This window comes from Phalangium opilio, unplaced genomic scaffold, assembly GCF_054372755.1.
Source record: "Phalangium opilio isolate 3A_F unplaced genomic scaffold, DU_Popi_V2 ptg000662l_1, whole genome shotgun sequence".
NCBI classification, from domain to species: domain Eukaryota; kingdom Metazoa; phylum Arthropoda; class Arachnida; order Opiliones; family Phalangiidae; genus Phalangium; species Phalangium opilio.
The window spans coordinates 522,229-535,932 of record NW_028324246.1 but is presented as its reverse complement, the minus strand read 5'-3'; the positions used below and the strand labels follow the sequence as shown (position 1 = coordinate 535,932).

Below are 13,704 nucleotides of genomic sequence, written 5' to 3'. Positions count from 1 at the left end.
ATCAATCAGATTTAGATCTTTGGAAAGGGTCCAGCTTGTAAGAAGGCAATGGTCTGACTGTTAATGAAACTTGGTTAGAATCCTATGGCCGAGCCCGCTTAAGGATAACCTTGAGTCAATCCGGCGTTTAAAAAAAATTTCATTATAAAAATTAGCATATTCAATGGCTGGGTTAAAAAAAACATATTTTCTGAACACTGTCACTAGGAGAGGAAAAAATCGGTTTCCCTATAAAGAAAGTTGGTTGAAGGAACACCTCTTTCTTATTTGATTGACGTCTCAAACTCGAAGCTTAAAAAAATGTGCCGACCAAAGCAAAAATCTAATTAACTATTTCGACCGTAACAGGGATGGCAACACCCACTATAGGGACAGGCAAGGAGGTAGACACTTCTCCTCTCTGCGCGTTCTCATTATAAACAAGACGGTCAAGACCCTATTAAAACCACATCGTTCCCATGGTCCAGCTCTTATTAGGCATACTATTCTGTTGAAAGAAAACGTTAAATGAAACGATATTTTACTTTCAGTGAAAACATCCCTACATCAAAAAATTTACTTCTGTAAAAATGCGCTACGCTTACTTCAAGGAATTTACTTCTGTAAAAATGCGCTACGCTTACTTCAAGGAATTTACTTCTGTTACTGTGTTACAATTGTAATAGTGCGACAAACCGAAAATCTCTCTCTTTTTCTTTCCCTCTCTCTCTCTCTCTCTTTCTCTTTCCCTCTCTCTCTCTCTCTCTCTTTCTCTTTCTCTTTCCCTCTCTCTCTCTTTCTCTTTCTCTTTCCCTCTCTCTCTCTTTCTCTTTCCCTCTCTCTCTCTCTTTCTCTTTCCCTCTCTCTCTTTCTCTTTCCCTCTCTCTCTCTCTTTCTCTTTCCCTCTCTCTCTAAAACCCTCTCTGTCCCCCTCTCTCTTTCTCTTTCCCTCTCTCTCTAAAACCCTCTCTCTCTCTAAAACCAGGGTGAGAAATAAGGAAAATTTTTAAACTGGTCATTTGACCAGTAGAGCCCAAGGGTTTTAATTAAAAAACTGGTCAATGACCACTTAATATTTCTATATACTGTCAGAGCTGCACTGAAATGGCTCTAGGGATGGTTTTATTATACTGTTTATTTGTTTTATAAGCATTAATTTCTATAACCCACTTCTGGGAATTATTTTTTACTAAAGAAGGGGAATTTAAAAAGTCGTCACGGTGACCACTGGACCCCCAGGCATTTAATAAATAAACTGGTCAAAGCAATTTTTAAACTGGTCATTTGCCCAGTGCCACCGCCTTATTTCTCACCCTGCTCTAAAACCCTCTGTCCCGCTCTCTCTCTATCTCTTTTCTCTTTCCCTCTCTCTCTCTAAAACCCTCTCTCTCTGTCCCTCTCAAAATAACGAACGGACGTGAAAGCAATTAACATTGCTTAACCTTACTAGTACAATTAAATGCAATGCTTAAACTCACTATTATAATTCCCTACCTTTTAAAATACACGAATGAAAAATATCTCCTCATCACAATCTTCTCTCTTCAATGACGAACGAAAATTTTTATACCTGCTAAAGGTGGTACTCTGGCACACCAACAACAGGGCTGGTCACACTAACACCCACATCGTAGATGTACATCATACAATGTGGCTAAAAAGGTCTACAGCACAAGCGTCGGAGACGTCATACCCCTTCCTTTCCCTCATGAAAATGTCAAAATCTTTCGATGTTTGGTTTTAAATTTATAATTAACTAATATTAATTCAGCAACACATACTACAAGTAAATTTTAGACCCTCATATCATGACCTTTGATTTAAAATAAACACGTAAAAGTGGTGGTCCTTTGCTTAAAGGTGTCTCCTCCCCTTCCCATGAAAATAGAGGGGAGCTTTATAGAGTTTCAGGCTCTTGGAGAAAAGCGTCACACTGGCAAAATAGTGGTTCAGTAAGGGAAATTTTACCCTTTTACCAAGAAGTGAGATCTAGTTTATTAGGGAGAAGATATAAATTCGCTACATTTCTAGCTTTATCTCCAGTCCAAACGTAGGTCCGGAGTTAATCCTCGCCTCTAAATTACAACCAGCATCTCATTGGTTCTTGATAACTCACGTCAGCACGACGCGAATGACGAAAATTACATATTTTCCGACTGAGGAGAGGCGAAATAGCCCGGCCTCCTTTTACGTCCCCCCATGTATTTTGAAAGGGGGACTGGGACTATGGCGCGCGAATACTCAGGCATCTTATACCTTCTCCCTAATAAACTAGATATCACTTCTTGCTTTTACCCATTAGCGCAAGGGTAGAACAATACGGAATAAACACTTCCTAACAAACGTCAGAGCTATGTTTGTGCAATCAGCTTAACTCCCCACTAGCCTTCAATTTATTAAGAGTTTCCTTGATACCCAACTATGACCTTTGGATAACTTAAGCTTGAAAAATTACCCTGAACCTGAGTATTACATGAAAGTTTACGGAAAGGCTTTAGTTAGTACCATGAATATAAATATTTCTTCTACTTGGAATTTTTAATTGGCTTTTTTCTACCCCTCTCAGCTTGAACTAAATGGGAGGAAGCGTAGAAATGTATTTGAACCTAAAGGTCAAGTGACATTAAGATAGGTACTGACCTATCCGCGCCGAGATTGAGTGTAAACAAGTTATTTTTGTGACGTGTGAAGGAGTAGACCTAATGGCGACGGTTGTCTTATCTGAGCCGACACAATCCTGTCAACAGGGCTTCGTAGGATTCGGTCCTATACATGTGAAAGAACCAATTAAACGCGATGAAATAGAAGTTGACGGTTTAACTTAGTTTTAAGCCCTTCCTAGCCCTATTGCCTTAAATCAGATATTAGTATGATATCTATTTATGACTTCTTAAAGATTCCAAGTAGAAGAAATTTATATATTCCTACTAGTACTTACGCATAAAATTTTTCTTCATATACCTCTCTTTCGCTTCAATTGACATACCCACGCTGACCTTGTCCTTCATATTGGAAAATGGTGATTGAACTTAGCGGGGTGCGCTTTAACTTTGCAAAGCCTCCAAGTTCTAGGGCTTAAGACCAGTTTGGGTAACATGACATTCAACCCGTCTGCGTAGAGACATACTAATTTAGTGCCTTGATATATATATCCTTCTTACCAATACGCAGTGTTTAACGTCAAGGCAAATAACATTACCGATAATGTTGTACGCGTAACAGCGTAACTGTAGCGTGACTGCAATGTAATACACTTAAAATGTTTTCAACAGCTTCCGATCGGCTTATTGACACTAGTGAATGTATTACATCTTTTTCAATCATTAACATTCTTGACACGAACAGGGAAAAACCCTCGGTTAATATTAACGACTCAAAAACTCAACAAACAAAATTAATGATTAAAATATCGTATATGACATGAATACTTAATTTATTAATATTACAAAATATTGGGATAATATTATTCGTTGTATGGATGTGAGTACATGTACACATATAATTACATTTTAAATACGTCAACAAGACTGTTTTCGAATGTGGTGGAATAAAAAACAATCCCTTAAAGCCATTTGGCTCAATTAGATAAGTCAGCTCGAGTTGAGTATTCTGGTTAGGCCAAGTTAACAGAGTGGCATGAATTGAATCATTAAAATATTTGTTGGTAAGAAAATATTTAACGGTGATAAGTTTTATGACTTGTCATTTTAGTTGGGTCAAAAGGTTGTGTGGCCTGAATGAGGCTTATTTCTCCAGTGTGTAACGTTTGCTTTGAAGTCTCTTGTACATTTTAAATTTGCTATTCTACTACGAGCTACCACTGAGGCAAATAGAATTTAAGTCAAAATCTCTCTTTGCAAAGATAACCCTTTTAAGAAAACAATTTGAGGACATCTTTCCTTGGACAGCATAAACAAACTGTACATTTTTCAAGTTATGGGTTGATAATAATTTCTAATCTCGTTAACTATGGGATATGAACATACAAATATATACCACGGAGTAGGGACAGTACGCTACAAAGGACATGATAATAATTTAAAAGTGTGGATGATTTTAAGTACATCCATAGTTGAGTTTTCGAGTTATAATAGTAATATAATGAAAACCACTTTTTATACATTAGGATTATTTATATTATAAGAATTTGGCAATTTTCTTTCAGGGGTCTCAAGAACATAAAATGATCTTGATTGGATGAAAGACTCATTTCCAATATAATAATACTCGCATGGAAAAATATTACATAATGTAACTAACATATTAACAAGCATACAAGTTACTTTAGCAATGGACCAACAGCACTGTGAGTAACGTTGCACTATTAGTAGGTCACCCATTGCTATTTCATTAAATTCCTTGTCACTTCTGTGGAAGTTTTGTTTTGGGATCTTTAAGCGGTCACGTTACGTAGTATTTCAAACAAATGGTGTGATTTCAGTTTTCACTTCTTCAGTTTAAATATTAACATGGCGACAACCAGGAAAAAGAAAGACCATCCGACGACACTAATCAGACCTAACCAAACTGTTAGAGATTCTAGACCCCATCCTCTAGATAATACGGATCGCAAGGACTCGATGGTGAGAGTTAATGGAATGAACCGCGCAAAGTATCTCATAACGTGTGGCATTCCTTCCACCGGCCAAACCAAACCTGTAAATTGAAAGAAACCAAATTTTGAAATTAGTAATTTTCTAATATTTTGGACCCAAAGGTTGTCATTTCCCTCTCTTTGCCTTAATAGTTTCTGATTTAAATTTCAAGAAAATTCCAAATTAGTATTCAAAGGGTAAATATAGTCAATGTCATAATAAGCTTTTTTTCCAAATCAATCTAATGGTAGAATGGGATAATAGAACAAGGATAGCTCTCTGCATCCTCTTAATACTTCAGATAGGTAACATGATTCTTCCCATGTTTGCTCTCCCACTCATCAAACTTCAGATGAGCATCGCAGCGTAAGGTGAATTCAATAACTGTTTAGTACTAAAACCTCAGAAATCAACCCACAAACCTTGATTGCCTTGACGTGGGACAAAAATTCACAAGCATGCCTTGGCAAATTGTTAAAGGAAAGCGCGGCTCCATGATCACCCCTAGCATTCTAGCTAATCTTCTGCACACGAATTTTACCTTGCCAAATTCAGGAACCAATCAGACCTAATGCACTTGTTCCCATTGGTTCCTGCCTTTGGCTTAACTAGCCTTCAGCAAGCTTAGCCACTGTGTAGCAGAAAAGCCATCTATAAGGGGCATCAACGGAGCCGCGCTTTCCTTTAAGCGCTAATAGAATTATGATGAGGGAATTATTAATCGCGTATGTGATTCAGTTTAGTAACCTTGCTCCAAATGTTAAGGGATGTTGCGAAGAACGATGTTACAATTACCCCGCTTTATGGTACACTTCTCTCGAAGAGAATGATAAAGGATGCGCGCGAAAAACTATTCGACGCTGCGTACGATGCGCAACTGCCCAAGAGAGCGTGATGTACTTAGAATATTGGTGAGCCATGTGTAGCAATAAACGTCTCACAGAGTCGAATATTTTTTTGAAGCATCCTTTATCAACGTAGAAAGATTTCTTATGTCACCTCTATAATTTGTGATATGATGTAAGAGGTATAATGAAGATCTTACCACAAAGAAATAAGTTAGGATAAAAGACACCAAGTCCTATGATTAAAACTGAAACGACATTGTCCGCAATTGATGAAATAAAGAAACCTAAAAACACAATCGATTTTATTAACACATCCAGGGTATAGTTACTCGCATCTACGTGAGAAATTACTTACCAAACACCATCCCACAGAAGCCTTGCATGAGTATGATGGCAATAACGTAGAGAACATTTCCGTGTAAAGGTGTCTTGAAGAACGAAAATTGAACTGCGAGGACAAGAACGCCTTGAGCAATAACAACCAGAAGATTCGTGAGCAATTGAGCAACGAAGATTTGGGTCTTGGTAACACCGTTGACTTTAAATCTTTCAAAAACGCCACTTTCTTTTTCCATAACTAAGGAAACTGCGGTCATAGTTGTGGCTAAGAAATGCGTGCATATCAAGATAATAGCCGGAGTAACGTATTCTCCAAATTCAACGTCAGTGGTTCCAAATATAGGAGGATCTACAAACTGCAAATATTTCGTATGAGTCATGATATATTGCTCGGATAAAATAAATGGATCGTTTGGAAAATATGAACACTTACCACAATTGGAAGAGCGGCTATCTCGGGTGAAACCGCAAGTTGATCTAGCATAACCCTTTGAAAATCTTCAAATGTTTTCCAAAGCAAGAGCTGGAGATCAAGGGATATTATATTATCTAGAAACAAAAGGAAAATTTTTGGATTACTAGTCCCTCCAATAAAAGAAATAGGCCTCCGTGGATTACGTGGATTAATTATGAAAATAAGATATTACTTGTAGTATCCATGTGCAATTTTACAGAAGCGCATTCTAAAGTTTCATTTGAAACGTGAATTCCATGTTGCAACCTTTTAATAAGGCAATGAGAGAAATCACGATGAATGTGAAGTGCAACACGATTATCTCCAAGTTTCACGGATGCAATTCCTTCTTCCAGGGTTTTAAAGTGTGTCTGTGAAACAAACAGGTTAGTTGCCTTTAACAAACTACTAACATCGTAACGAACGTTTAACGAACCATTATAATTGGTTTTTCTTCTAAGAACTTCATAAATCTTCCACTGAAGTAAGGTGGATATTCTTCGTTGACAATCGCCACTGGAATATCAAAAACTCTTCCACCAACGCACAAGCCGAAAAGTGCTACGGTAACAGCGGGAAGTGCAAATTGAAAGAGGAGCATCATAAAACTTCTTTTCAGTAACATTATGTTCTTTTTCATCAAGCTAGCAATATTCCCTGGTGTACTTCCGTGTTTTTCACGCCGGAAGAGATTTAACTTGTTTGTTATTAGACTTGTCGTACTCGCGAAACCATTTGGTCCAAGCGAAATAGGTTTCAACTATTAAAATACGTGAAAAAAATTAACCATTATGTTTTATTCGTGTGACTTCATGGTAATTTAAATTACTGGAAATTCTGGGATATCAGATTCTCTCCTTCCAGTCAGTTCTTTATCAACTCTGTTCTTTTCCCCCTGAAGACATAATTTGTAGAAGCAAACTTCCAAGCTTTTCTCTTTAAAGTGACTCATAAGATTAGCTGGACTGGACTCAGTTAAAATTCGGCCATCTCGCATCAGACCAACCTAAAAAATAAAAGCGGAAAACATAAATAAGTGTGATTCCATTTAAGTAAAATGAGATTTTTTTAAATATATCTAAGACCATTAAACCAACAGGTTTGCGACTGATACTGAAACTATCACTATCGTTGCTATTTGAGGAACGAAGTTTTTCGCTTCTAATTTGATTTCATATGGTTTAATAATCTGTGATTGTACCACATTCGACACAACCGCGATATGACCTCGACTATACAAAACAACCTAAATTTTATGTATTCAATAGCTTCTATAATTTATTCAGTTGAACCAGAAGGAGATAATAGAAAAAGGATGACACTCAATATCCTCTTAATACTTTAGTTATGCAATATGATTCTTCCCGGGCTCATCCCTTTGTTTGCTCCTCTGCTCATAAAACTTCAGATGGGTATCTCACCGAGGGGTGAATTCTATAATTTTTTGGTACTAAAACCTCAGCAATGAATCTACAAACCTCGTCTTGACGTGGGACAAAAACCCACCTGACAAATAGTTAAGCGCTAATAGAGTAATAAAGAGGGGACTTTTTATCGCGTGTGTGATTCGGTTTAGTAACCTTGTTCCAAATGCTCTCATGTTGGGAAGAATGAGGTGCACTTCTCTCGAAGAGAGATGTATTATACAATTCTGGTAGAACTGAGGATACTAAATTCCTATCTAAAACACGAGTCAGGATGGACTCTCTGTTTGGTTGGAAATTCTACATCCTCAGTTCAGTTACTGGGTGAGCTTGGGAAAACAGTAGATTATAGAAGCTATTGACTCTTCTAAGCCACCCTAGATATCTTAAGCCTAACGTGACAAATCGGGTCAGTTGAGAGCTGCTGGTGTATTCATTTGTCATCACTTACGGTCATTGCGTCCTTGGCTTCATCGATATAATGCGTAGTAACTAACACGGTCTTCTTTTCGACCTTCGTCAGAGTGAGAAGATAATTCCAGACAGTCTGCCTAAGTATGGGATCTATACCGACTGTTGGTTCGTCCAGGATTAATATAGAAGGATCGTGCAATAACGCAACGATTAAAGAAACTCGTCTCTTCTGGCCACCACTGGGTTAAACAATTATTATTATTATTATTATCATTATTATTAGGATTACAATTTTTTTATAAACAAGCCACCACAGTGTATACCTTAGGGTTCCAACAAATCTGTAGTCAGGTGGCAGTTCAAATACTTTTGTTAATTTTTCAATTTGTTCGTTAACTTTAGATATTGGCATGCCATTAATTCCACCAAATAAACGTAACGTCTCCTTTATCGTTAAATCTGGGAATAGGGCTAGTTCCTGCAACGCAAAGAAATGCCCTTTTTTACAATGGAGTTTTATTAAAACAATACAATTGTTCTTTGGGCATTGTATAGACCATTACATTATGGTCGCCTTCTTGGTGCATAGACCTTTTCGACGCAGGCAAGCCTCAATATCGGAGCATTCAAGGGGGTTGATACATTGCCGTCTCTGCGCAATCTCATGATACAAAAAGACTACAGCGCAGGCTCCGAAAAGCAAGATGGATGGAAAAGTTTAACCCCTTGTGTTTCCCTCTTAGTTACATCGAAATGGTCTATTCTCCCTTCCCAAGAAGCACCGCTAGTTGGATAGCCTACCACGTGTAGTGAACTAGGGCTCCGTCTGGTGTTTCCTCTTATAGCGAGGGAAATAGCCTCCAGCCTGTGTGTTGGTTTCTTCTCGTGTAATTAATGGAATGGTCTAGAGCCTGGGTCTTGGCCCATCTACGCCTTTCCCCGGGAAAGTCCCCCCCCCTTAATTTTATGGGTATGATGCGCATGTAGCTAAAACCCTTAACTTTCTGTGTTGTGTAAGTTCCTAAACTTTGGTCGTCTTAAATTGACCATTTCTATGTAACTATAAGAGGGAAAGACACGAGGGTAAAACTTTGAATCCATCTGGGTTTTTGGCGCCTGCGCTGTAGGCTTTTTGTATCATGAGAGTGCGCAGAGACGGATGGCAATGTATCAACCAACATGTATGTCCCGATGCTGAGGGACATACATCAAAAAGGCCTATAGAAGTATCAGTAAATCTTCGCTACACTAATTTTCGAATAAATTAATCGCGTTTTTTAGTGCAGCTTCTAAAGTAGCGTTTAACCCTTAAATTACAATACCCCAAATTTCTAATAATTTGAAAAGTAATATTACCTGTGGCATGTATCCTACCCCGGGTCCGGGAATTCTGGTTTTATCAAAGTTAAGTGGAAGAAGAACAGTTCCAATGTTTGGCAATACACTTTTTGTTATGCATTTTAAGGTGGTGGTCTTTCCACACCCACTAGGGCCGAGCAAAGCGTATCTATGCAAAATCAAAATGTAAACTAAGTTCAAAGATAAAACTGAAAAAAAATGTAATTTTTTTTTAATTTTTACTTTTTAACACTTACATTTCGCCTTGAACTATTGTAATGCTGAGCCCATTGAGAATGTATTTACTTTTAGACGTTCTGCCATATTTAAAATATATATCCGTCAGCTCAATGGCTAGTGTACCTGCACTTTCTGTCGGTACAACCTGTAGGATTAAAGAATTATATTCCTTAATTAAAACTAAAATTGTTTTGAAAAAATGTAATATAGTTAATTAATAGTTGCTTATAGGCATGCAAGTATATGTCTAAAATATAATTAATTGAATTCGATTCGATAATTTGTAATTTAAACGACGAAAGAACAAGTTTTAAACACCAGTAATGTTATAACTACAAATATGCTAATATATAATTAATTGAATTCGATTCGATAATTTGTAATTTAAACGACGAAATAACCAGTTTTAATCACCTGTAATGTTTTAACTTCAAATATGCTAATTTTCTAAATATTGAGGAAACAAGATTGAACAAAGAATAGATTAACTTTTATCGCGCAAAAGGTGCTGTTGTTATTATTGAAACATTAAAGTTTTGAAGTTTCAGTTAATATTTACTGCCACTTATTTGATAACAAAATTGTTCTTATATCATCTCAAAAGTTTGTATCATCTCACTTCTCAAATTCTAAAGTTTCCATTATTAACAAAATTGTTTGATGTTTACATCATCTCAAGAATAGTTTAAGGTTTGCATCATTTTAAAAACGGTTTAAGGTTTGCACCATCTCAAAAATAGTTTAAAGCTTGCATCATCTCAAATGTATTTTAAGATACCAGCGGAAAGAAAAAGTAATAAATTTTGAGAGAGGCAATTACTAAAGTGACGTACCGTCAAAACCAATTAACACTTGGATACTGGTGTATTTTGAGAATGTTAACCTTAATATCATGAACTAGCTAAGCTACCCGGCGTGGCCCGGCTCTTTGAAGGGATATGAAAACCTGGAAGATTCCTATCCAGGTAGACACTAAGTAATAAATATTCTTTGGGCAAGCTAACGTTTTTTTTTTTGAGAAACTAACCTTTTTTGCCGGTTTTATTAGAAATACAGTCTAATTAGGAGTTAAACATGAAGGTAAAATTTACAGGCCTAAAGGCTAGTAGCACTCTTTACATTTTATAAGTGTTAGAACAAGAAATTAGCGGACTCAACAAAGTATGCAAGATTGGTACCAAAGGGTAACGGCATATTCAGTAACATCAATGATTATTTTCCTTAAAATGCAAAGAAAACAAACGTCGTAAAGGCTTACCTTCGGTATCTCAGCGATGGAAGGCGTCATTGATGAATGAACAGATTCAATTGTAAAAGCGTTGACTTCTATTTCTCCGACCAAATAAGGTTCCTCCTGTAATAAAAACTTATTTTAAAACTCAGGTTCTCAAAAGCAAGTTAAACAATCATTCAAATGCCATAGTATTTCTGTCACTGTGTAATTTCAAATAGTGGTAACGAGTCTTGCGCCAGACCACTGACCCCCTTTAAAGATTTTCAACAAAATAAAGCCTGACCTTTATAAAAACTAGTCGTTTAACCATTTACTTTCTCTTCAAAAGAATTTACAAACAAAACGACTTTCTCAAGAAAGAAAGGAAGGCCTCAATAGAGGCTCGTCTGAGGTGAAATAGTTGAAACCCACTCAAAAAGTTACCAAATATTTTATAGCCTTAAGGGTGACTCGATTATAACGTTATTTGGGGCCCCTTTCTCTCTTTCTACCGGTTACTATGACTTCTCTGACGACCGGCATTGAGTTTGGTATTTCATGGTCAACATTTTCAGTTCACATTTTTTGTAGGGTGAATCTAGTAGCCGATTAAAAGCAGGGCTGGGTAATGAAGATTTCTTATAGGACACGCGTCCCCTCCTTTGATTGGAAAATTTATAGGACATTATCCACTGCAGTGTGTTCAAAAATAGTGTCGCATCTTCATATAGTCAAGATATGAAAACTTGGTAAAAAGTTATTGACCAAAATGTCCAGTGACCCCCTTAGTTTCAAAACTTTTATTGGACAATGTCCAGTGTTCAGTGCTTATTTCCGTCCCTGATTTGAAGTAATAGTGGAGGTATGTAGACCATAGGTGTTTACGTTTATTGTAGGGTTGCGTCTTACAAAAATCGTCCCCGAATTAAGCAGTACTACAAACTTGAAAATCTAAACGCGAAACGGTTTAGTTAAAGTAAGAGGTTAGACGCCAATTTTAATTTTCATATTCAAGGTTATTAGTTACCATGTTAAAGGCTCAGAATTGAACTTCTGGCACGAAAACAACAGCTAATGTGCCAATTTTCTTTCCATACTAACATGTTTTTAAATATCTCTCATTTTCTTAAGAAGTAATTTGCAATTTTTCGATTCAATTAAATGAACTTTTAGCTGAAGTATAGTGCATATAGACAAAAGTTTTATATTAAGTGAAGAAACCATTAGTGAACCCTTAATGTAAAATTTAAGTATATAATTTGTTATTAAAATGAAATATTATCATAAGTAACATAATAAACATAAGTATGACTCTTCCTATTGTCATAATGCAAATTTCAAAATGAAACCTATAATCAACACTGACACTTTCACTTACATCAGGCCAGGACTTGCAACCCCGTCGAGTATTTCATGCTGGTCTTTACTCTTTGGCGAATGACATAGTTCTACAATTTTAGCCAATCACAATAAACCATCTCCTTGAACGTATTTGTGTCGGAAATAGCTTGTCTGCTATTTATTGTACAAGCTCGCGCGGTCGCGGTGTTTGTATGTTTGACTTTAAGATTGCCATAAGTCGGATATTTCAGCACCAAAAATGATAAGCCTTTTGAAGTCTAAATATTCGGTAACTAAACCTACCCAGTGCAATTTTCAACTTCGTAATGTGGCCGCGCTAAAGTCAGTAAAAAGTCAATACAAATCAACTATATAACCAAGGCTTAGGACCGTTGACTCAAATCTCAATGGAGTCTGTTTAAATCTCTGAACCGGATTTTCGATATGGGCGGAAGTCGCTTCATTTTCCACCGCTAGGGGTCTCTGTGCTGGGCGCGAACTTATGATGACGTAAAAGGTCCGAAAATGGGTTTATAGTTAGTTTTGGCTAATTGTCATACTTATGGTTATTATGTTACTTATGATATTATTAATAATTAATAATATGTTATTGAAATTCAAGCGTATAACTTGTTATTGAAATACGAGCGAAATTAAATTATATAAATTATTCTGAAAATTCAAGATTCATTAAAATTTAATGCAGGCTGCTCAATTAATATTGCCCTTGAATAAAATTAATTTGGTAAACCTATACAAGTTTCTTTTTTTGATAAGACAGTTATATATTAAAAATTGTGTTTGGTCATTAGTTTAAATTGAGTGGAAGTCTCAAAGAACATTGAGTCTACAACAATTCCTTACGGAGACACGGAGTCAAGAAAATTGGCACCTAAAACAAGGTACTAGTCACACGTTGTTGTTTTCAATCTAACAACGTTATTGAACCTTTTTTCAGCAGAAGTGTACTAATAAATGTGTAGAAAGTGCACGTATGCTGGTAAAGCAAAGCTAATTTCAACACATGCGAGAATATTTCACTGTTTTATGGTTCCAAATTTTGGGTAGCCCTTATCTCTGTATTTAAATGCTGTAGAGTAGCCCACCTTCTTTGACACTTTCGACTCATTTTGACCTAATAAGCACATAACTTAATTTATGACACACTTATCAGAAACAGCCTGTATTTAATAGCATCTCTCGATTAATTTTCTTGTTTACGCTTTTGTTTATATATCTCAACCTAATTTCACTAAAAATGTTGATCATCCAATTTCACGTAGTTTAGACCATCCTATTCAATCACTATTGTTACAGAATTGCAAACTTTTTATTCTCATTTCATATTGGACAAGGGAAAAAGTTATTGACCCTTCTATTATATCTATATACAATTTAAAAGTTTTAATAAAACTTACACGTAACGTACAGTATCCGAATATAATTCACAGTCCGAAATGAAGTATAAATTTCTAGTGATACCAAAAATTCCAATAAGCACAAGATCAGAATCACTACC

At 36.3% G+C, this 13,704-nt stretch overlaps 1 protein-coding gene across 1 annotated transcript; it reads right to left on the bottom strand.

Moving 5' to 3' along the window:
- Positions 1-3,923: 3,923 nt before the first annotated feature.
- On the bottom strand, positions 3,924-13,699 carry LOC149588172 (ABC transporter G family member 20-like). The gene is made up of 13 exons (XM_089862981.1): positions 13,604-13,699; positions 10,890-10,985; positions 9,649-9,776; positions 9,410-9,560; positions 8,377-8,531; positions 8,091-8,292; positions 7,045-7,221; positions 6,652-6,975; positions 6,409-6,586; positions 6,195-6,310; positions 5,778-6,117; positions 5,620-5,706; positions 3,924-4,635 (listed from the first exon to the last, which is right to left on the bottom strand). Exons 2-13 carry the CDS (start codon positions 10,917-10,919, stop codon positions 4,424-4,426), a joined length of 2,100 nt encoding a protein of 699 aa, XP_089719107.1. The 5' UTR covers positions 10,920-10,985; positions 13,604-13,699; the 3' UTR covers positions 3,924-4,423.
- Between the last annotated feature and the right edge of the window lie 5 nt (positions 13,700-13,704).